Source organism: Medicago truncatula, chromosome 1 (assembly GCF_003473485.1).
Source record: "Medicago truncatula cultivar Jemalong A17 chromosome 1, MtrunA17r5.0-ANR, whole genome shotgun sequence".
Taxonomy (NCBI): Eukaryota; Viridiplantae; Streptophyta; class Magnoliopsida; order Fabales; family Fabaceae; genus Medicago; species Medicago truncatula.
The window spans coordinates 51,153,628-51,179,408 of NC_053042.1; the positions used below are offsets into that span (position 1 = coordinate 51,153,628).

The window sequence follows — 25,781 nt, forward strand, 5'->3', positions numbered from 1 at the left end:
GATATTCTAAAGTGCAAGTAGTAAACTCCGGTGTGCTAAGTGGATCAATTTTTTATCAGGATAAGCAAGTTGATAGAGATCTATGGATTTATCAAAACCAACTCCCCTGATTTTCTCATTCATAGCTACACCCTGCACTTCAAACAATCTGAATCCTAGAGATTAATGGTTGTATCTATATCTCACACACTTGCACAAAAAGACAAGTGTCGGAACGTTCAGTTTTAAGGGCACATCTAAGACAGACATAACAATCAACTTAACAGGACAATTCAGACAAGTGAAACGCAAAATGTTCCAGTTACTACTAATCATAAAACATCCAAACAAAATGCACTCCCCAGATTATAAAACTTTTCCAATACTCAAATTCTAGCTCAAATTTGTGTCATTAACACAAAAGGGCAACGACAAGCTACATATAATCTCTGGCAAAGTTCTAGCATAACATAACATAAGCTACATATAATCTCTGGCAAAGTTGTTAAATTTAAGGAGGAATGCATAGTTTTACATACCCAAAAATTCTCAAGTTTCAGAGGAAAGGAAATCAAATAGACCGTGCTATGCCTCAGAACTCAGTTCCAGCTAGAAGGCCAAAACCCATGAATCCCATAACCAGTCTTCCAATTATCCAAAAACACAACCTGCTTGACAGCCAGAAAACAAACCAACAGCGCGAAAATCATAACCACCCTCTGCACGGTAACACTCTTGATCTTAACAAGACCATGAGTCATAAACGCCAAAAGCAAACCCACAAGTGTATACAAGAATCCAACAGTAAAACCCTCAGCACCAAGCTGCATTCCAGATCCCTGATAGAAAAACACAAGCTTCGAAGGATCGTTACGATCCTGAAGAAACATAGGCATTTTCCTTATAATGTTATGCATTGCACCAGAAACACTAAAAAAGTAAACAAAAACAGAACCAGCCAACCAAACCCTAGGATCATGCAACAATGTTTTCCCAGTCAAAAGCTTCTTAACAAAAAACGACAACCAGATCAAAACCACAACAACAATGAGAATAATTTTGTTTCTAGACAAAATCGGAGGACGATGAATTGGTCCCACAGAGAGTTTCGTTTTCACTTCCACGAATTCCGCCATAGATTCAGCAAGTCTAGAGAAATCCCCTTGATCCATATGTTCAGAATCCTTCAACCCATGATTAGGACCCACGAGACGAATATGAGGAAGAGCGTTAACACCGAATTGAGAGAAACTGAGCTGCGATTCTTTGAATTCGATTTCACAAAAGAAGAGTTTTGAAAGAGATGAAGAGTTAGCGTTGTTGGTAATGAATGAAGAAGCGACGATGGAGAATTCTTTGTGAAGTTCGGTGAGTTTGAGTTCAGATTTGTCATGAAGTTGAGTAGCGTCGAAGAAGATGAGAAGAGAATAGGGTCGTGGGGTTTTGATGGAAGTTAAGTAACGAGAGATGGATTGGTCGTTGAGATGGATTATTCCTGAATCGGATCTTGATGAAAGGGAAAGAAGCTCGCTTGTTCGTTCTTCGTTTGATGAATTTGCGAAGCAGAGAGAGAAAATCACGATGATGAGAATGCCGAGTGAAATTGGTGAAATGTTGCGATGCGAAGCCATGATTCGTGAAGGGTTTTGTGATTGGGATGAGGAAGAGAAGAAGGAAGACACAGAAATGAATGAGGGAGTGTGGAATTTGGAGAAGACTTTTAGTAAATTCCACTCCAGTCCTTCAAAAACACGTCATAATTCTCGTTTTACATTATTTTGTCAATTTATATTGAAAAATATTAACCAATGTATTAAAAACTTAAAATATATTATTTTTTATTTAAAAATTTCTCTTTTATCGTCATTAATCAATGTCTTGGAGTATTTTTTGTTTTTTATGTAAGGGTATCACTTTCATGTTACTTTTATTTTAAATCTTTTATATTTTTTAATGTGTATTTTCTATTTACAATAATCATTTCTCCAAAATACATATATGAGAAATGTTAATCAGTGTCCCAGGGACATTAGTTAACGAATTATAAAGGAAAATATTTTTTTTTATTTTAAAGATACACTGTAATCTACTTTTTGAAAGTTAAAACAGTGTTTTTTCAATGCAAAACTTAATTTTTCTTTCTACTTTTAGTTCCTTAATTTGTGTCTTCGGGACAGTGGTTAACAAGATCCTATATGTATTAACGTGATATTGTCCACTTAATATCTCATTTGATGTTTTAATTGTTTCTAAAAAATTTATAAGCACATCTATAAACAAAATACAAAAAAGATTGATTGCACCTCAAGAGTTATTATTATTCCATTATATTCTAACATAAACCCTTAGTAAAAGTGAAATATTCATATGCATCTGTTGTTATTTCATTAATATTCATTATTATTAATATTTTAATTGACTTGTCATCATGATATTTCATAAAGTATATACCATTAAATTGAGTTTAACGTAAAAAAAAAAAAAAAAAAAAAAAATCATTTATTTCATAAGCTTCCATGTAAAAGAAATTGTACTAATAATGGTGCCATAGGATATGACATTAGGAGCAAAACCATTTGAAAGTTCATTTGCATTTCACACAAATTCATTTTCACATAGACCCTTTAACACTATGTATAAATTACTAGTATGTATCCCGTTTTGATTTACAATTATAACATATGTGCATCAACAATTATACCTCAATGTTTATATAACGCCTATCCCTCTATCAACCTCAACTCGATGATTATACTTATCAACGCATTGGTGTTCATGTCATTTTTGATGTTGGTATCGATGAATACAAATAGTACATGGTTAAAACGGAAAGACGAAAATTGTGTAATAGACAAAGATTACTAACACCATAATACAGTTCTATAATGAGGTAGTACTTCTACCAGCAAAGGATTAAACTAAACCCAACAACTTTTTTTAATAAGAACTGCACCAAATATTAAGAAACTAAAAAAAAATCACTAAACCAGTAAACTATCTTAGATAGAGCAACCCGAACATAAAGAAAATATTGTGGCTCGGATGCATCAAAAACTAACACATCACCAACAATCAAAGTGCTCTAACACAAAAACTTACACCATGCCAATCTCAAATATTTATCTTCACACTTGCCGTCAAGATATATTTCGTCAAGATATCTTCACACTTCACCTTCATTTTTTCATTATTTTGTAACCTTAATATACAGAAGCGCTCTCTCTACCTCTCTCTTTCCCAACCGTCGCCGCCAACTGCCTCCCCCAACCACCGTCAAGCAAAATAAAGGTAATGTAAACTATTTTCACCTTACTTTTTTTTCTCTAGATCTTTTTGCATGTCTTACTCTAGTTCTTGATTTGTATCCTCCTGTGAAAGTGTTATAAATTCATTATCTTTTTTGTTAACTTTTTTGTTTATTATACTGTAGGTTTCAAAATTCAATCATTTACATTGTTTGTTGAATTTTTTTAATGATTTAGTTATCTTAAAATTATAGATTTGCAGTGATGAAAATGGACAAAGTGAGATTTGGCTAGCGCTATTAGAATTGTATAAAATAGCCTTTTATGTCCTTGTTTTCATTGAAAAACTACAAATACGCTATATCACACTTTTTCAAGACAATTTCAGTAAATTTCACGTAGACTCCCACTATATTATGTTTGTTCCACTCACTATTTTGAGGTTAAAATTAAAACACTAATGTTTGTTGAATTCTTTGTGATTGCTTAATCAATTGAAACTGTTGCAAGAACAATTTTTTGACTTATTAATTTTTTTTCTACTAATTGTTCCTTTTGGACCATTTTTGCACATACATGATTATAGTTGGCCATACCCTTTTTTTTACAATATTCATTCATTATGCCGACAAATATTCAAAGGCTCCAATGACTATGCATGGACTAATGTCTCAACATGTCCAAGGTAATGAACATGTGCTTTAAATATTTCAATTAGGATTATTATATAAGTATAACCAACTAATTAGTATTTGTTTTGATTGAATGAGTGAGGTGATTGATTTTTTGTTTTGTTCCATCGAAAGTTCATATGTGGATTTTAGAAATCCAATTAACCCCAAATGGTCCATAAAATTATGGTATATCAAAGTAATCCTTAAATTTTTTCAACTTAAAGGTAGTTAAGGATTAATTAAGCATATACTCTATCTTAATGCAAACTCTATCTTAATGCAAAATTTGACACCATGCATTCTCTATTTCAAGTTCATTCCTAATCATTTTGTTCGCCGTCTTTTGTTGTAAGGATAGAAGTTTAAGAGCACTCCAAAAGGGATTTAATATATCTATTGTTGTGGGACAGGACCACATAGATAGATTACAATAAAAATATAAATAATCACATTTACGCATTTCTCTCTATTTGAATTTCATTCTTAATCATTTTACTGGTTTTGTTAATTCAATTAAGTTTATTATGATTTGTTTGAAGACATATTCTTAAGAAATAAACATTTATTGTGACAAAATAATTATAACTAAATCTATAGTCAAGTTGAATGCCACACATCACCTAATGTTGGAATATGAATACGAGGCACTTACCCGCTTTGTTAGACTCTAAAGACATGATTTTAATGCAAACGTTGATATATACAACATAATATTTAGTTAAAAATGTGTATATATACCTATTAAAAATATATTTTTCAATTACGGGGAGCAGTGGCTGGCATAATTGGATCCTAGCTTGAACTAGCATCCCACATGATACAATCAAGCAATTGTACCACGACACCAATTTACAATATCGTATAACTTTTTGATTGTTTTTTATATATATTCCACAAATATTTGACACCCCCAACAAAAAAACTCAAGATCCGCCACTGACGGGGAGGCATTGCAACCCATGCACGCCCGACTCCGCCGCCTCTCCCCATTTCTAAGAAGGACGTGAAATTAAAAGGTAACCCAACTAAACCAACTACACTAAAAACGATAGAGTGGGCATTGAGCTTTAGAAATGTTAAATCAACACAAAAACTGAAACACACGTGTGATTTGCCAACGTGTTAATATCATGGAAATTTTCACAAACAGCTCAAGTGCGTTCTTTCACCATTGTAAGAGTAAATCTAGTGGTTTTGGCGGATCCCTGAAGAACACTATACTCGATGGAGGAATGACATGCTCAAATTGTTGTGAACACATAATCCTTTGGGATGTGTGGCATTCAGCTTCCAAAAAATCCCTAAATTAGTGTCGTGAGGAAAGCACAACTTATATTTAATTGAGGGAAGCACAATTATATTATATGCAGTACCTCTATTGGGAATTAAGTTCCTTTGAAGATGGTCAATGAGGGTTTCCAAATGTAGTCTAATAATACATTGAACCAACCAAGACCTTATAAACAAGGTCAAGGTGAACATTACATAGACTGATGAGTATGAAATCATCGAGGCTCTTGAGGTTCATCAATGTTAAAGATAGGAATGATGAGGGTCTCATTAAGATCATTAGCAATAGGATCAATCTCCATTAGCGAATTTTATTTTTTTTTCGCCCTACTTTATGCCAAAAAACACAAAAATACCCCACTTTTTCGAAAAATTGCTGAAATGCCCTACTTTTTCAGGGGTCTCTGGTACCACTCCACTTGGAGTTGCGGGGTACCCTAAAAAGTGATGAAAATTTTATCTTTATTGTACCCCTCCACTTGGAGTTGCGGGGTATTTTTCATATTTTTTTTTCGATTTTTTTAAATACCCCTCTATCTTGACTTGCGGGGTATTTTGTGGTTTTTTTAAAAAAAAAAAATTAAATACCCCTCTACTTGAAGTAGAATGGTATAATAAGGACAAAAAAAAATTGAAGTATCATTTACGTTAATTGCATGCATAAAAAATAATAATAATAATAACTTAATTTAAAAAACACCATAAAATCTACAATTATTATAAATACCCTGCTGTTCCGCACCTTCGTCTTTGACGATGTCTTCCGCGATTTACTTGAGGGTCATGTTGGTCTTCGTCATTGTTATCTGTAGTTGATTGTATTTGACTATCATAACCCAACGACAACGACACATCGTGTTCCCTTGTTGGCCATCCCATATCCAGAAATTGTTCATTGGAGTCCAACGAAGCCGGAGAGAAGTGAGATAGTAGGTTTGTTGGTGTTGGTGGGTGGTTGTAGTTTTGGTTGGTGTACATTGGGTATTGTGGGTTGTTTTAGGGGGATAATTGGTGTTGGACGGTCCAGCTTGGTTTGGGTCATTATAGGAGAAGTAGTTGATGTTGGATGTGCTAGCTTGGTTTGGGTCATTGTAACCATAGTTTGGCATTGAATTTTGTTGGTAAGCAGACTGATAATGGGGCTCATATGCATTTCTCAGAGATTTATTTGTAACCATACTTTTATAAATATTATGATTATTATTATAATAACTTTTTTATTAATGCCTAAATTAATATTGTTAATATAAGTTGAAATGGTGTGATAAATTGAAAAATGAAATGAAGTATTTATAGTAGATGAAATAATACATGTTTCATAATAATTGTAGATTTTATGGTGTTTTATTTATTGTATAATTTTAATTAGTTTTTTTAAATTAAGTTATTATTATTATTTTTTATGCATGCAATTAAGTAAATGATGATTCAATTTTTTTTTGTCCTTATTATACCACTCTACTTCAAGTAGAGAGGTATTTAAAAATTAAAAAAAAAAAACCATAAAATACCCCGCAAGTCAAGATAGAGGGGTATTTAAACAAATCGGAAAAAAAAAATAGGAAAAATACCCCGCAACTCCAAGTGGAGGGGTATAATAAAGACAAAATTTTCATCACTTTTTAGGGTACCCCGCAACTCCAAATGGAGTGGTACCAGAGACCCCTAAAAAAGTAGGACATTTCTGCAATTTTTCGAAAAAGCGGGATATTTTTGTGTTTTTTGGCATAAAGTAGGGCACAAAATTTTTTATTTTCCTCCATTAGCTGAAGGCCAGCTTACTCAATAAGATCTCCTAGTTTATTATTAATTAATTGTACCCCACCAATAATTGTAAAATATGAGGCTTTTTTTTTTTTTTTTAAGTAGTCTAGTGGCTAAAGCTCACTAGGGTTTGAACCCCGATCCCTACATATAATATGCAATATCCCTACCAACTGAGTTAAGCTCACGAGGATGACTTCTCTTCTATATGACGTATTTTATTAAGCATGCAAGAAATGTCCAAAAATATGGAGATAATTATTCAAGGAGGTAAGTGACAAACAAGTACTATATCATTAATGTCATAGTTTATTACTTTATTTCCAGAATATTTGCTCCATTATGGACTGCTTTGTTGTTATCTATGGCATGATTTTACTTGGATATATGTTATGTTGATAGGTCACCGTCTCTCTTCTCCTAAATAATTTTATGGGTGCAATTATTTTAGCTTTAAAAAAAATAAATTTTCTCTTAGAAAAATCTAGAGATTTTATTTTAGAGATTTTTAAAAAAAGTCCAAAGCTATTTGCGTTTGTCAACTACCCAAAAAATGTGATTTTGTTAAAAAAAATGATTTTTAACTAGTTCATTTGTTTTTTAAAAAATGGATTTTGAGGAAAACTAATCCTAATAATTTTTTATTTTAGAGTCAAAATATATTTTTTTGATAAAATGATTTTTCTAAAAATCCTAAGCAAACACTTAAAAATGAGAAGGGTGATTTTTTTTACAAAAAAAAAATAGATTTTTTTCTAAAAAACTCTTAAACAAACGCACCTTATAAATTCATTTTCATCTATTAAGGGTTCTTCCAAATTGTTTGTCTCAACACAGATGAAAATACAGTTATAGTCACCTCATACACTTCTAATATATTCCTGTTCTTAGCAATAGAATCAATCTTCATTACCTTCAAAAACATGATGCGGAGTACTTTCAAATTATTCATCTACTAGATTCTCACTCTTAGCAATATGATCAATCTTTCATTATCACGCTTGCTCATCGAAGACGATAGCCTAGTTTATTAGTAAGTGTAGTGTACCTCACCGTGCAATTGTAAAATACTATATGGTTTGTCTTCTACATGACATGTTTTTTAGTAAGCAGGCAATATTTGTCCAAAAATATGGAGATATTTATTTAACGGGTTAAGTGACAAAACTAGGACTCCGTAACCTTTTGTTCATTTCATATTTATTAAGAAAAATATATCAATAAACGAGAGAGAAAAATGGTTTTAAATACTTTTGTCAAGTATTAATGTATTTACCATTATCATAAATGCAAAGTATGAAAGTAATATTAATTATAGTTATAATTAAAAAAAATAATTAATATTGCATTGAAAAGTAAGATAAATAAATTGTTTTAAGACAATATTTTTTTACAAATAACTCAGTTATTATTATTATACGACGGATAGAGTACTTTATACCAATAATTTCATACTAGTTTATTTCCAAAACATTGCTCTTTTTTTGGACTGCGTAGTTGTTATCAATGCCTTTTTCTTTTTCGGACATTACTATGTTGATTGATTAACTCCATCATCTCTCTTCTTCTCTTGTCCTAAATAATTCATACATTCAATTTCATCTACTAATTGTCCTTCCAATTTGTTTGACTAAACATAGATGAAAATACAGTCACCTCATTCACATTTTCTTTATTCATTATTGAATCCAAACCACATGCAGGATCTAAAATTAAACTGTAGATCCAAACAACTAAAAACTAAATCCACTTAATTGTAAACTTAAGCATCAACAGTGTCCTGTGATTCAGCAGAAGCCAAAATAAGCTCTGGTTCACTTGCAGATTCACATGTTCCATCAATTGCATTGTTCCTCCCCAATGCCTTCAATGCCAAATGTGCAGCTTTCTGTCCTGATATCATCATTGCCCCAAATGTTGGACCCTACAAACCAACAAAATCGTTAGCACATCTCAATCAAATGTTCCTTATCATCTCCAAATAGCATCAAAACCAACCAATATGCAGTTGAAAAAAATATCTAACCCCCACCCCCCAATATCGATTTCCAGATTACTTTAAATCACTTTCTAAATCATAATTGCACAAACAAGGCTATAAACCAAAAATGTACACCTCATAAGACCTCTTTAGATAAACAGTTTAATTAACTGCCGATCGCATAAACAATTATTATATACGCAAGTGTTTGGCTCTGTAAGCTAAGCTATTTCTATCGCAAAAGATAAAATAAAATTGTTTTCTTATAACCTATAAATTGTTTTCATAAGTCATCCCAAATAGTTCCATGAAACTTATTACACCGCATAAGCTCAAATAAGTCGATCCAAATAGGTCTAAGTATCAACTATTTCTCTAACAAAAGATAAATCAAACGATATAGTATAAACTATAAACTATTTTCAAAAGTTATTATTCACAAATACTTATATGTCACTATACAAGTTCAAATAATTCAATCCTAAGAGGCCTAACTCAATATCACAAACGCAAAAAAAAAATAAAAAAATTAAGCTTGTGGCTAAATAATTGAAATAAAAAAGCTTACCATTCTTGGGGCACCATCAATTTCAGCAACTTCCATACCAGTAACAATCATACCAGGAACAACTTCCCTTGTAAGACGAACAATAGCATCTTCAGCAGTATTCATATCAAGTGCTTTCATTCCAGGAACATGATCAATCATGCCAATACTCTTCAACCTCTTAACACCAGTAGCACCAAAAGGACCATCATGTCCACAAGAACTCACAACAACCTTAGCTTCCATAACATTAGGATCCATGCAAGATTGTGTATCATGGTTCATCGAAACCAAAGCCCAGTTTGTAACAACACCAGCAACTCTGTTTTCCTTCACAATCAAATCCTCAGCAGCAACAGCATTGAAAAGTTTTACATTAGGTTTTGCAAGAAGCTTGCTCATGATGGTTGAAGTGAATAGAGCAGCGTGTTTGATGACAACGTAGTCTTCTTGTTCGTCATATTCAACACCGATTTCGTCGAGGAAGAGGTGGGCTGGTTTGCGTACAACCATGGCGGAGAAGAGCTGGCCACCGAGCCATGCACCACCACCAGGGCTGACGGATTGTTCGATGATGGCAATACTGATGTTTGGGTTTTTGGATAATTCGTAAGCGCAGGAAAGACCGGCGGAACCGGCACCGACTATGACGACGTCGGTGTCGGCGTAGGTGATCATGTCTGTCATGTAACGACGGGTCATTTCACGAGAGACGATGGATTCTTTGATGGGTGCGAATTTGAAGGTGTTTATATCGTAAGGGGGTGTGGTTAGTGACATGGTGATTTTTTGGGGGGTGGATTTGATGATGGTGGAGGTGCGGGTAGCAATTGGTCTTCCATTGAAGAATGAGGATTTGGGAGTTGAAGATAGGGAAGTGGCGAGAGATGCAGTGGCCATGGATGCCATTAGGGGTATTTTGGGAAGAGAAGAGGTTTAGTGAGAGTTGATATATTTTGTGAGAGTGGGGTGGAATGGGTTTTATAAAGGAGATGATGAGGTGTGAGATATGTGAAATATTGTGTGACTAAAAAATCTATGAATGTGAAGTGTATGCTTTTTGAGAAATGAAGATAGAATTTCAACGGTTCGTAGACATTTGTCATTTGATATCTGGGATATTTTTTATTTACCTTTTTCTCAACCAATGTAGTAATCCATATGTGCGCCACATACACATCACAAATAGTGACATCAATCAATTATTTATTACATTTTATACTCTTTCTGTTTCTTATTAATGTCATATATGGAATTTAGGATTCTAGATTGTATGCTTAAAATGCATGTAGTCCTGCACTTAACACATTTTCATTTGTCCGATTGAGATCAGAATATCAGATGAATCCGATTTAAAGATCCTAATCTTTATCGAATGTTGATGGCATAATTGCTTGTAACTTGATTGCATGCAACATAGAGTCGGATGTTGGTAATCAACAAGTCTAACCAAAGAGTTATTTGTGAAGCAGATATTTTATAAGTTTTCGTCTTCTTCAAGATTCGGATCACTCTCATGGTATACGTTTCTTTGTTGTGAAGATTCTTTGATTAAAGGAGCATATTCCTAACATTGTTTTCCAATATGTACTTCAAGTGAGCAACTATTGCGCAAATTTTTTGGCCAAGCTCGGACGCTCTTTAAGCTTAGGTGTGATTTTTTGACAGACTCTCCTATTGGAGTTAAAGTCACTGTTGAGATTTGATGTCCGAAGTTAAGCCTTGTTTTTAGGATCTTTTTTTTTTTTTGTCATTCTACAAAAAAAAACTACAAAAATCAACTTTCTTACCTGAACAAGTGACCCTAGTTTTTTCTCTATACGTTCTCTTTTTCATTTTTTTGTTGAGTTTCCGGATTTCAGTCAATTTTTTATTCAAAGTCATTCATTTGCATCTTTTCATCTCTGTTTAAATCTAAATTAGTGATTTTATAAATTTAGGTTTTTTTCTTCGTAATTTTGCCGTCTGAGTGTGGCGCTGTATTGTTCGTCGATTTGTTCGGCTTTGTTTGATTTTTTATTTTGTTGTGATGTTCATATCCAGGGACGGACCCAGTGTTCCACTATGTGGGCCGTGGCCCTCACTTAGTTTAGAATTTTTTATTTTAAAATACTACATGTTTGGGGTGTGGTAGTGTTTGTGACTGTTGTAGCAGTGGTTTTAAAAGAATTATGCTCATTACCCAAACAATATCACTTATTCCCGAAGTAAATGTCCAAAATACCCTTGCGCATTGTAACACCCCGTTACCCAAAAGTAATTAATAATAATTAAATACACAACATCAGAGTTCAACCCAAACGGGCATGTCACACTACTATATCAAAATTTCTTAAATAGAATATAAAAATCTATTTATTAAACATCCATAGAAATCAACATTTAATCAGCAGCGGAATATTATCAGCAAACATCAACAAGTGTTTAAACCTCCAAAATAATATCTTGGCATAAAGCCTGAACAACATAAATCAACCAACATAGGGCCATAACATCAAGTTCCAAAATAAGATACATAAGGAATGAAATGCAAATAAGAAAACCCATCCCGAATGTATCAGAGCCCTAGACACGACACTTGAGCCACCACCAACTACTCAGGATCACCTGCAAGTTACCCATAGGAAGGGCAACATTTTCAAGCAGAAGGGGTGAGATTCACAACAATAAAATATAGATATTAAAATCATCAAATGAATCTAACACCCTATAAACATCAATACATCATCTTGTAATTATAAATATATATTTCACAAAGCAACAACATCATCTTCAATAAGGCAAATGCAACCAACAACAAGACTCATGCATGACATGACGACACCACTAAGACCCCTCAATAATGCAATTATGCATGTGGTACCAAACAGGACCGAAGCTCTCACCGCTTTTGAATGGTTAAAGCATTCATCAGGACATAAGCCCTCACCGCTGTGAACAACTAGTGCTCCAGGACATGAGTCCTCCCGCTGTTTATGCATATGCTATAGACCCACTAGTGTATATCTACATACAACTTGACCATGCATACATTTTCATATGACTCCGAATTTATACAACATGTATGATTTAATAAATATAACATACATTACAGCCATCAACAACATCATCAAACAGTAATCCAAGTAATCCAGGAAGATGCACAATTAATCACAATTATGCTCAAACATCAACATCAATCATCACCATTCATATAATACAAGCATCATACAAAAACTGGGCAACTCGCCTCGCGAGCACATCTGCTCGCTATGGCGAACTCACAAAATAGGTTGCTCGCCATGGCGAGTTCAAGGCGAACTCGAGGCGAGTGAAAATAAAGTGCTCTCGAGAGTTTTGACATTTTTCTCACTCAAACTTCAATTCTAAGCTCCCTATTCATCTTTTTAATCTAAAACTTGTTCCAGTCCTCTCTAAAATCATTTAGGTACATTAAACTAACCAATATACATCTTATAACAACAATTTGAAAATCATGTTTTAATCTGGGTTACTCGCCACGGCGATTTGGTCTGCTCGCGGGGCGACCCATGAAGTTGCTCACTCGCGTGGCGAGCACAAGCTACTCGCGAGGCGAGCGATGAACTTCTGTACGGGCAGAAAACAGGTTTTTCCTCCAAAATCCCATTTTTCTTCAATTCACTCCCCAAATTAGTTTACAGATGTGCATGAACTTGTTGTATGCACTCAGAACCTATTTCTAACATCAGAACAAAAATCTCTACCCCAAAATTATCCTTTCATCACAAAATTCGTAATCCCCAATACTCACCAAAAATCTGTTGAACTCAAAATCAGAAATTAACATCTATACTACTGAAGCAAACCTCACCCTTACCTTAAAATTGCATAAGAAATGCACAGCAAAATCAAATCTTGGCTCTGCTTGCTCTTCTCTCCCTTTCTCCCAAAACTGACAGTTTTCACGTAAACTGCTTTCTGACTCTTTTCTTACTTTCTTAACTTCCTTCTCAACTTCCCATTATTTCACTTAACTCCCCATTAATTTTAATAAATTCTATTAACTCCCCAAACACCAAAATAATAATTGTTTCTCACCTAATCAAATTAATATTAAAACCAACCATATAATAAAATATATCACACCACATAAATCACCAATATTAATTAAAATCATATAATAGACTCTAAATAAATTAAAATAAATAGATATATCGACTAGGGTGTTACACGCATGTTAACATGCGCTCGTGTATTTTTTTTTACCTATGTAAGTCACACTACGCGACTTAACATGCGCTAGTGTATTTTTTTTACCTAAGTTAAGTCACGTAGCGTGACTTAACTTGCGCTAGTGTATTCTGAGCGTGAGTTAACTCGCACCAGTTGGCCGGTGCAGAACTGAAGAACAACCGTTTTTTGGTATGTGGTCAGTTTTTCAACATTCAATCCACACGTTTTTAACACTATTTTACACTTTTTTTGACCACATTAATGGTGTTTACAACCTATACTACCATTCCCACCTATAAATACCCCTCCATACTTCCCTAATTCCTCACACCATATCACTTTCTCCCCCTCCTCACTCTCTCCCTCTATTTCTCTTCTTTCTTTCTTTTTCAATATTCTCTTTGGGGGCAAAAGTGCTCAATCTTCGTCGGGATAAAATAGTGAGAAGCCGACATGGGGAAGTGATCGACCCTTGGGATAATTAATTTTTTTTTTTTTACTCCATAAACTTTTTACCGTGGGTAAAAAGATTCTTCTTGGGGTATAAAAAATCAAATTTAAATTTTGCCCAAGGGTTGATGATGTATTTTTCCCATGAAGGCTGCTCACTATTTTACCCCGTGATGATTGTTTACTTTTTACCCCAAAGAAGGAGAAAATAAGTAGTGAATTTGAATAAATTATTGTAAGAATTATTGTATTGTATGAATTATTAATAGAATGAGAAATTGTTATATGCCTCAATTTAGTTCATTCCTTTTTATTTTATATTTGTTTTTATATTCCAATTTTGTATTTAATGAATAAATATTAATTTAGTTCATTTACTTTTATTTATATTTGTATTTATTTAATGAATAATATCGAATCAATATTTATTTTAAGTGCATAAATAAATTAGAATAAAGTAAATAAATTAATTTGAATATAGTAAATAAAATAATTTAGATTAATGTAAACAAAATAATTTAGATTAATGTAAACAAAATAATATAGAATAAAGTAAATAAAATAATTTAGAATAAAGGACTAAATGTAACCAAAAAATAAGAATAAAGACCTAATTGAAAATTATTTAGTGCATATGTTTCATATGCACTAAATGATCAGTCAAAAAATAGTAAAAAAAACGTGTAAAACTCAATAAAAGTGTTGAATAATCGACTAAAGTTCATAAAACGTGTTGTTGATCACCGGCCAAACTGGCGTGAGTTAACTCACACTAGTGTTAACCTGGGTGTGAGTTAACTCGCTAGTGTTAATCCTGGCCTCAAGAACTCACGTTCTTTTGACTTTGTTCAATGCATTTTAATTGTTTTTACACGTTTTTGTTAGATATAACCTATGTTACAATCTCCCCCTATAAATACACCTCTAAACTTCTCCATTTTCTCACTCCAACTCACATTCTCACTCTCCTCCTGACTCTCTCCTCCTCACTCTCTCCCCCCATGAATCTTCCTCCTTTCCTTCTTTTTTCCCTTCTTTATTTTGGTGTAAAAAGAGAAAGAATGATAAATAGTGGGAATGTTGGGGAAAAGATAAGTAATGAGCAGCTTTCATGAAAAAAGAATCAGATTTCCTAAAACTAAATGTGCAGATTTAGTTTTACCCCAGAAAGCTAGGTTTTCTGGTGGTTTTCTTTTAGTTTTACCACAGGGAGGTCGGTTTTCTTTTAGTTTTACGCCCTGGAGATAGGTTTTCTGGTGATTTTTATTTTTTCGCAGATTTAGTTTTACCCCATTGTAAATGCAATAAGAACTATATTAATAAAATGATATTTTATATCTATTATTTTTGTTTTTTTATTTTTGTTAATTGTTGCATTTATTTTATGATTGATTGCGTGCGTACTGAATTAAAAATTCGAGTAAAGTCAATAATTAAATTAGAATAAATTTAGCGTGAATTCGAATAAAAATTGGGACAGCGTGAATTCGAATAAAAATTGCGACGGCGTGAATTTGAATAAAAAGTCTAATTAAGGTTTCGTTACATTACATGCACCTTTCAACTACAACAATTGTCTTACCCGTGAATGGGGCAAATTTAAACTTGTTAAGAAGCAGGACTCCAATATTCCATCAGCATCTTGAATGACGGTATTCAAGTGTCAAAAGAATGAGGTGCATTCCTTGACACTTGAATACCAGCATTCAAGAGGCTTATCGAATATTGGAGTCATGCCGATTAACAAGTTTGAATTGCCCCATCCAGAGTAAGACAATTGTTGTAGTTGAAATGTGCATTCCAACTACAACAATTGTCTTACCTTTGAATGGGGTAAATTCAAACTTGCCAAACAACAGGACTCAAGCATTTCGCCCCGCATTCATGTTTTTCCTTTGAAAAGAATAAATTTTTGTTAAGCTTGCTTTAGATGATGGTATTCAAGTGCCAATGAAATGAGGTTCATTCCTTGACACTTAATACCCTCATCTAAACCAGCATAACAAGAATTTAATCTTTTCAAAGGAAAAACATGAACGCTGGGCGAAATGCTTGAGTCATGGCCGTTTGGCAAGTTTGAATTACCCCATTTCAGAGGTAAGACAATTGTTGTAGTTGGAATGCACCTTACCATAACTAATGACGATCTTCTGGCGAAATCAAGCTGTTGATGACATCTTCAGTTGATCTCAGCAACGTTACCCGCATATCGATCTACTAGAACATGTTGTGCTCCCAAAACATGCTCGTCACGTTTTCGTCGTTCTTTAACTCCACCCAAGTGAATGATATTCTCCCCTCGTCGAGCGTTGGACGTTTATACCGAACGTATTCCACCCTCCTTGCATCTCTGGGGTTGACTCCTTGATTGAATTCATTCAGTTGATCCTTGAGACCTCTTAACGTTACATCAAGGCACCGAACCTTCAACCTCTGAGGTTCTCCGCCGTTGAATTTTGCATGAACGTCGATCCACCCGACCATTGTTTCAAATCTACACAATAAGAAATTAAACACAATCAATGAAAAACTCATTCCAACATTTTTATCAAACACTTGGTAAATTATACATAAACCCTACAACATAAACATGCAAACATCTAAATAATTAAGCAATATTACTCATTTGCATGTAACATTGGGTCATATCTTGCAAAAAAAAAATAAAAAATTTAAACAAACGCTAAATCTAAAAAAATCTAATCTAAGTGTAAAAAATCTAACATAGTATCTAAACATCATAACAATTAAGCACTATAAGTCATTTGCATGTAATATTCTATCATTTCTTGCAAAAAAAAAATTAAAATTTTAACAAAACAATAAACCTAAAAAATTATAGATTAAGTGAAAAAATCTATCATACCAACATAATTTAAGTGAAAGCTTACTTGTTCTTATTGTTGGAGTATTATTTGATTTGAAGGAATTTTGGAGTTGGGTAATTTGAGAGAAAATTGAGATTTGTGTGTGTGTGTGTTGTGTTTGAAAATGATGCAGAATGAGGTTCTGACTGGGCTATAATAACAGCACGTAGCGTGACTTAAGTCACGTAGAGCAACTTAAGCCACGCTGTGTGACTTAAGTTGTATTCCTCTTATAACTAGCGCAACTTAAGTCACGTTACGCATGTTAACATGTGCAAGAGCATTTTAGACATTTATTTTAAAAATGAGCGATACTGTTTGGATAATGAAGAGAATTCGTTTTAAAATACTACCTAGTAGTTAGTACATTACAAAGCCTTCAATATAAAACAATTGTATTATCCAATTACTAATATGACGTAAGACAATTGGATTAAAGAATATGTTGGCAAATAGCTCCAGGAAGTGAGCTTTAAGAAAAAACAAAAACATAGCCAATACTATCATAACTCATACATAGCCAAAGAACATGCGAGTGGAAATAGAAAGCAAGAAATAACCCCATCTTTTTTTTATAAGAAGAGGAAAACAAGTCTATTTTTTAGAGCCTGAAAACTATTTTTTAGATGTATGCTCTAACCGTTAATTTTTAGAATCAGGGGGGTTGACGATCTTTTTATAAAGCTCATTGAGACAAAAAAATATACGGTGTTTCGCTAGAATATTTATTCATAGAGTTATCTCTGGTATTACTTTTGCGAAATGCAATAACGAAAAGACCATTCTTTGTTAGTATATTGTAAAAATGGAATGTGAAATTGCATGAGATGAATGGCCAAATTACTGGTTTATATGTGGCCTACACTGTCGAAAATTTATGAGTCCGTCCATGTTCATATCTAAACTAATATTAATCGAACTAAAAAAAAAAATTAGAATAAAACAAGAGATAAATATATTGATCTAAACCAAAACAATTGAGTTCAAATGGTTAATAACTTCCACCAAAGACGAATTGTTCAATACGGTTGTGATTGAGATGAATATACTCCTTTTGTCTTTTATTATAAGTCTCATTGATTAATTTCACACCTATTAAGAAAATTTAAACCTCTTTGATTAATTTCACACGTATTAAGAAAAGTTGTAAGTATATTTAATGTGTCTAGTTTATTTGTGAATCTTATTAAATTGTCATTGATTTGTATTTGTATTTAATTTAAATTTTCACATTTAAAGGCAAATATTAGTATTAATTATTGACGTGTTTAATAAAAGATAATAATAATATACTCAGTAACTTGTATAAAGACTTATATTTAGAGGATAGATGGAGTAATATTCATTTCGATAATACAAAATTAAAACTATATTGGTGAAACAGGTAGTTATTGTTTATATAAATAAACAACAATCAAAGAGAATATTCCTTAAAAACAAAAAAAAGAATATTATACTAAACGAAAGAAAAGGAATGAGGCTACAAAAGAAATAATCAAAAGCAAAAATTTGACAGCTGTGGGATTTGAACCCACGCCCTTTCGGACCAGAGCCTAAATCTGGCGCCTTAGACCACTCGGCCAAACTGTCTTGTTGTTAATATGATTTCGACAATGAGTTATTTATAAGATAACAATATTGATAAGTGTAATACAGAAAACTAAACAACGCCATAAAGTCATCGTCATTCATTCCATGCTTTCCCTTCAGATTAAAATTGTCCCAATGTAAAGGTTTAATCAAAAGACATGAGAACATTTATTTTTAGTGGACCAATTATTTCTGAAATAATTTATTTATTTTTTATAACGATATTGGTACGAAATTTTCACCGCCATTTAACAATTATTAATCTCCTTCAGAAAACATGTGTGACACATCTCTACCAACGGAATATTTTCCATACACATGAGATATGAATTGAACCTATAACTACATACTTAAAAAACACAAGTACCTTACCACTTAGACCAATCCATTGTTAGTATTACTAAAACAATTCTAAAAGTAGGTTATTGAATGACTTTTTTAAAATGATGTTGGTTTGAGGCCTTGAAACGTGCCCTTCTCAAAGTCTCACATTCGGTTTTTTTAGTGTCAATTTTGGTTGGTTAGTTTGACTTCAATTTACTTTAAATAAATCAATTTGTGTATGCATTTTTTTGTAGATAAATAAAATGGCAAATAATCATTAAAATTTAAACTCACAAGTGGAGGTCGAATTTCAAGTCCCGATCATGATGACTGACCTAACAATTTTGTTAGTTAAGTTAGAGCTTGTGCTGTGTATGAATTTTATAACGAATAATATATCAACTGCTAGTTTTTTTTATCCATGTTTTTTTTTATAATTTGACATTTCACATACAATTACCATTATATTACATTACATGAGGGGACATTTGAGATTGTGGATAATATATGGAGTTCTTTTTGAATAATTCACTTTAAAGTTTTTTCTAATATAAAAATAACCCTTATTTATTATTGAAGAAATTGCACTAACATCATCTCCCGGCCCGGAGTAGGCATGACTATAAATTTGCAAGGCTTTTTAGTGCTGGAATAAAATGGAGATTAGATGCTACTATCATTCAAGGAAAAAATTATTGCTCATCCAAGAATTTTTTTCACTTACTGAATGATGTAACACATGTGAAGAAACTTTCAAATTTTTGTTTAGTATTAAGAGATTTACTCTGTGTTAGTTAGCTTCAAAGTTTTCAAAGTTAAAAAGACATACTAGAGATGCCTTATAATGAATAACAAGGTGTTTGATAGGTCCACATGATGATGCTGGAACTGTCTTTTGCAACTACTCAATGCTTCGATGGTTTTTCAAGCTGATGATCAGATTTTAATGTTAGAAATTTTCTTTAATTTGAAGTGGATAGACAATAATGCTTATAATCCTCTTGGAATTATGCTTTGAATGCGTGTTTCCTTTAACGTCAAAAACTATATATAACATTATTTGACAATGGCTTAAAATTATGTTGTGATTAACATATTGATACTAACACTTGAAGTTGTTGACTTTTGTTGAAACAAGATGAAACTCACTATAGTTTTCTTGTTTACACTTAATCACTTCTGTATTTGGGTTGAAGAAGAAGATTAGAGATGATTGTTTATGAATGGAAATCACATTTTCACTACTTTGTTTATTAATTTGTATTGCCTTATATATACACAATTGTTCACATACACACTGTGAATCATAACCACTCTAACTTCCATATAATTGAAAAACTGAAAAATCCTAAAAGACATTGCTTGCACAACAGGCAAAGCTCACTAGTTGACTAGTTTTGTATCAACTCCTAATAAATGTGGTAAGATTATAAGAGGTTAAACTTGTAACCACAAAATACAAAGTTTAAATTCTCTCAAAGACAATTGTAAATTAGTAATTAGTGCAACTTTAATTAATTAAAATGTTTTTCATTTCCCCTTAAAAAAAAAATTCTCCATCCCCAATTTAGAAAAATAATATCGAAACTTTTTTAAACTATGGCAATTCTAATCACCTTGATCTTTATCATAAGTAATAAAGTTTGAATTCACTTACCCCAAAGGTTCATAGGTTGATTTTCCCTTGAAAGTTCCAATAAAGGAACTTCATGGAGAACTTGTTGAAAGAAGACCCGTTAACCGAGTATTGTGTGTCTCAACTGCTTCTTTTAATTTAACTTGCATTTTCTTTGACTTCTTTATTCGTTAAGTAGTAAAAGAAATATCGTCTGCGAGGTGTGGATCCCTCTACTGTCCAAGCCTTTTCAATTTTATAAATGTCATCAAGCACTACTTTTTTTTAAATAGGGTTGGACCGAATTTGGATGGAGGAGACATCCTAAAATATGATGTGCTCTCAAATAAGGTATGTTGTTCCATATGCCTATATATCTCCTTATCAATTGCTCAATAACGGGAGACCTATCACGATGGAGTGGTCGATGTTCGAATTCCGATCACGACATTTGAACCCATATCAGAGACATTCAACCTAACAATTTTGGTATTTTTGCCGATTGTACTAGGACTTATAGACAACATTTAATTATTTGATAATAATAATAGATAATTGGTTTAAATAGTAAATGTTAGTTTTTTTTTTTTGTTATTTTGCTAGTGAGGTAGCTGAACTCTTGACTTTTTTACCCTCCAATCTGTTCCTTCTAAAAACCACCAAGTCACCTTCTCACTTCACATAAAAAATGATATTAATTATCCTAGTTTTGCATCTGTCGAGCATGAAAGCGAGAGGTTCATGAGTTTGCATTATTGGTAGACCAGCTCAGACCGATGGATCACGTTCTTACATGCATTAATCACTGAACCTTAACGCTACACCGTCTCTATTTTCATTCTTGTGCAATTATTTTTCTTAATAAAAATTCTTGTGCATTTTCTAGATTCTAGTCTTGTCAACCATTGCAATTTGCAAAATGCAGCCTGGCTAAGGTCCCACTCCCACATTTGTTTTTTACATTACCATTTGCATTATTGTCGTTCTTCATTCACCAATATACCCTTGTCTTGTATATGCGTCACCTCCTATACTTGCTATGATCAATTTCACGACCCTCATTTATTTATTCTTACTAAAAATTACACTATGTAATTTTTTTTTTAAAATTTCTATCATGTTGCGGTAAATGTGAGTTAGAAGTCCTACGTTAGATAGAAAAATGAGCGTTGAACAATACATGAGTAAAAAAACTCGTAAATCTAATATTTTAATATTTTAGATTAAAATGTGGTTGCTCTTGGTCTTTTGCGGACAATCTTTTAGGTTATCTCATGATCTAAGAAATATATCAAAGTTGATTTTTTGACCGACTCCTTGTAGCGGAAGTCAACAATGGTGGTCAGATGTCGTATCCTATTGACGATTCCTAAACTATGGTGAAAGTGGATGAAAAAGCGTATATCCATGAGAATGGATGAACTCACACTTGAGGGAGAGATCGTTGTGTCAAATGTGAGTCATAAATCTTACATTGGATGTAAAAATGTCCGTTTAACAATATACAAGTAAGATAATTCATTATAAACTCAATATCTTAAAATTTTGAGTTAAGATATTACGTCCAACTCACTTATATAATTGCTCTTTATCCGATATGAATCAACCTCATGACCCAACAAGTTAATTTGTCGGCAAGTTGTTAGATAATATATTGTCTATATTAGTAAATGCAAATAGCAATACTTCCACGTAAGTTTAATAAAATCTACATCAATTTCAACAAAAGAAAAAAATATCTATTTGTAGATAAATACTAGTAAAATCTATTTGAGATCTAGAGTGAGTGTCTCTAGCAATTTTCATTATTGTATGTATACATGTAAGACTTTGGGGTGATGCTGTTATAAGTGAATGGACAAATTTGTACATTCGTCACATGCAAATTTATTAAACAACTAAACAAAGTGGAACAATAGCATATGATGTTACAACTGTATGTGCAGAAATCATTTTCAAAGTTAACATTATTTATTGAACTTCCAAACCTCGGGTTCAGAGATCCAGAAGCAGAGAATCTCTCCATTCTCTTGAACCAAAATTCTCCTCCTACCCAAAATGGATGGAGGGTCCTTTTCTTCATTTTCCATTCTTCTTTTCCTTGCAGCCATAGTAGCTGTTTATCATCATTCAGCAGAAGCAGCTATGTCTAAGGGATCATTTGAAGACAACTTCAGCATAATGTGGTCTGAAAACCATTTTACTACCTCTACAGATGGACAGATCTGGTATCTCTCCTTAGACAATGACACAGGTATCAAATCAAATGCATGAGCATTTTGTTGCACATACACTGTATTATTATGTTATGTTTTCATTTGATTATTTTATGTAATCTTAAGTATATTTAAAATAGTACAAAATACTCTAAGAGTTTGTTCGGTTCTGCTGTCATAAAAATTGTTTTTGATTGAAATCAAGTTGAATGTACAATGATTTATGTTTTTATACATTCATTAAAATATGATTTACATAAACTTACTTTTGGATAGTTTGGATCAAAGTTGCTTGTGTGTGTATGTATATATTAGCTTTTAGATAGAATTGATTTTGGGACTAGGATCAATTATTCTAAAGTTGAAAGTATAATTTATGGTTAAATCATGTTTGAGTAAGTTAAACATTATTCTGGAATGTTTTAATTGTTAGCATTAATTAATGTTGAGATTTGAGGCCATTTTTTTAAGTATTGAATGTTTGACAGGATGTGGGTTTCAAACAAAACAAAGATATAGATTTGGATGGTTCAGTATGAAGTTGAAACTAGTTGGAGGTGATTCTGCTGGTGTTGTGACAGCTTATTATGTAAGTAAACAATTACATTAATATTGAATTTAGTACTAAATGTGCATTCTTTGTTGAATTCCTTTTTGTGTTTTTATGAATCCAATTGATGGAGTGTTAACAAGAATAGGGGATTGTTGCAGATGTGTACAGAAAATGGTGCAGGGCCAGAAAGAGATGAGCTTGATTTTGAGTTTTTGGGAAACAGAACAGGACAACCATACTTGATTCAAACAAATGTGTACAAGAATGGGACCGGTAATCGTGAGATGAGACATATGCTTTGGTTTGATCCCACTGAGGACTATCACACCTATTCTATTCTCTGGAATAATCACCAAATAGTGTAAGTTCAATCATATATTACTCTTATTGGTGTTCTTAATCTTATAACCCAAGTCAAAAAATGACATCAAATATGGTAATTGAGCTAAGTTGGTCACTTCTTTATTATGCTTTTCTCAATTGTCAAAAAGTAGTTTAGGACTTTTTGTTTTTGGTGGAAAATAGTAGTGTAGGACAAGATTGTGAGGTTTAAAGAAACGAATCTAGTTCAGTAAAATGTACAATATGGTGGACCTAGTTTAATTATCATTGCTAGCTGCTCATATGAATATGATAGTATGTCATATGGACAGTAAAAAGGAAATAGTGTTTCTTTTAAAAAGACCTTAAATTTCAAGGGTTCAGATTATTTAAAATACCTCAATTCAAGATATTTATGATTTTTTTGTTTTTTTTTGTTTTTGTTAAACAGGTTTTTTGTGGATAGAGTTCCAATAAGGGTGTTCAAGAACAATGACAAACCAAACAATTTCTTCCCAAATGAGAAACCAATGTACTTGTTTTCAAGTGTATGGAATGCAGATGATTGGGCTACAAGAGGTGGACTTGAAAAAACAAATTGGAAATTAGCACCATTTGTGTCATCCTACAAAGACTTTAGTGTTGATGCTTGTCAATGGGAAGATCCATTTCCTAAATGTGTTTCAACCACAACAAAAAATTGGTGGGATCAATATGATGCTTGGCATCTTTCAGGTGATCAGAAAATGGATTATGCTTGGGTTCAACGAAACCTTGTCATCTATGACTATTGTAATGATTCTGAACGCTTTCCAACTTTGCCTGAGGAGTGCTCATTGAGTCCATGGGAGTAATGTATCAAGGGAAAATATATGAAATATCATTTTTCCTTTAAATATCTATTTTTGTATCAAATTTATTTAGTTAGCAGAGTTTTTATTTTTTTATTTTTATTGATTTGCTATTCTTTTTATTAATTATGTAAAAGCATATCCCATCCCATAAAACAAAATGAAGTTTACATGGTTTGAGAAGAGTGCGTAAATCTCTATACATGAACATGTTGAACGGTAACAAATTTTACCCCTAAATGAGCTTTTTTTACTAGAGATGGTAACAGGTAATCCAACAAAATAGGTGTTCATAGAAAGTATATGTATTGCGTAAAAAAAAGAAATATTATATGTAATATTTTTTTTGGCACAAAGTATGTGTAAATGTTTCTTAAAAAAAAGTATATGCAAATGTAATTGGTAGGGCGGTGCATATTCAGACAAAACACACACATCATTAATGAACAAAAATATGAGGTGCATGTGTGCTTTAGATTTTGGCGAAACAAACAGAAAATTTTGATTATGGGACAAAATTTATTAGATGTAACAACAAATTTATTCTTCCATCAAACTTGGATTGAAAAGCCAAATTTCTTCACTTTGTGATGATAGAAATCTAAGCTAAACAAGGGTGTAATTATTTATTACTTCATCAAAATAACAACTTATATTTTTAAGATAAAATTTCTATTTATAAATTCCTTAACCAATACGTCTAATGTCTTTGAGACACTAATTAGCAAAACCTTTAAATATATTACTTTAAATATCATATGTGAAGTTTAAGTTGTCTTTGAAAATTTATGGACAAGTTACCAACATCAAATGAAAATTAATCATAAAAGCAAATTTATAAGTGACACACAACTAATTTTTACGCAACTTACAAATTTTCTCACATGATTAATTTTTATTGATCGTTATATAAATTATTTACAATTCTTCAAATGTAACTTACAAATAACTTTTAAAAAATGATTATTTTTTAAAACAAGTATAAAAATATACTTAAGCATATTATATTTTAATCTTCAAAATTGCATGTGTCATATGATTTTTCCATTCTACCAAATGGTGAATCAATTTGATTTAAGCTTGATTATGGTTTTAGTCACGCTATTTTCATTTATTTACGAAATCTGTTTCCATTATAAAATCACTTTGTTTTGTCCTTAAAAAAAATCACTTTGTTTTGATTTTTTTATAAGATTTTTATATTTAAAAGAAGTTATTTTTCATATCTTAATGACATGACATACGATTTTACGATGTAGAGTGATCAACCATCATAAAATTACAAGATAATCAATTTTTTTTTTTTGAAGATAATCAATT

The 25,781-nt window shown here is 32.3% G+C and overlaps 3 protein-coding genes and 1 non-coding gene across 4 annotated transcripts; 1 reads left to right on the top strand and 3 right to left on the bottom strand.

The window, feature by feature from the left end:
- Positions 1 to 271: 271 nt before the first annotated feature.
- LOC25485242 (probable dolichyl-diphosphooligosaccharide--protein glycosyltransferase subunit 3B) lies at positions 272 to 1,715 on the bottom strand. The gene has a single exon (XM_013614427.3). The coding sequence runs from the start codon at positions 1,608 to 1,610 to the stop codon at positions 579 to 581; it is 1,032 nt and encodes a 343-aa protein (XP_013469881.1). The 5' UTR covers positions 1,611 to 1,715; the 3' UTR covers positions 272 to 578.
- Positions 1,716 to 8,535: 6,820 nt separating this feature from the next.
- Positions 8,536 to 10,433, bottom strand: LOC25485243 (thiamine thiazole synthase, chloroplastic). Its single transcript, XM_013614428.3, has 2 exons — positions 9,502 to 10,433; positions 8,536 to 8,876 (listed from the first exon to the last, which is right to left on the bottom strand). Exons 1-2 carry the CDS (start codon positions 10,387 to 10,389, stop codon positions 8,715 to 8,717), a joined length of 1,050 nt encoding a protein of 349 aa, XP_013469882.1. The 5' UTR covers positions 10,390 to 10,433; the 3' UTR covers positions 8,536 to 8,714.
- An 8,068-nt stretch (positions 10,434 to 18,501) lies between these two features.
- Positions 18,502 to 18,581, bottom strand: TRNAL-UAG (transfer RNA leucine (anticodon UAG)). The gene has a single exon. It is a non-coding gene; the product is annotated as a tRNA-Leu (tRNA).
- A 3,766-nt stretch (positions 18,582 to 22,347) lies between these two features.
- LOC25485245 (probable xyloglucan endotransglucosylase/hydrolase protein 8) lies at positions 22,348 to 24,565 on the top strand. The gene is made up of 4 exons (XM_013614429.3): positions 22,348 to 22,774; positions 23,225 to 23,325; positions 23,448 to 23,650; positions 24,062 to 24,565. The coding sequence occupies exons 1-4, from the start codon at positions 22,579 to 22,581 to the stop codon at positions 24,462 to 24,464; spliced, it is 903 nt and encodes a 300-aa protein (XP_013469883.1). The 5' UTR covers positions 22,348 to 22,578; the 3' UTR covers positions 24,465 to 24,565.
- The last annotated feature ends 1,216 nt before the right edge of the window (positions 24,566 to 25,781 follow it).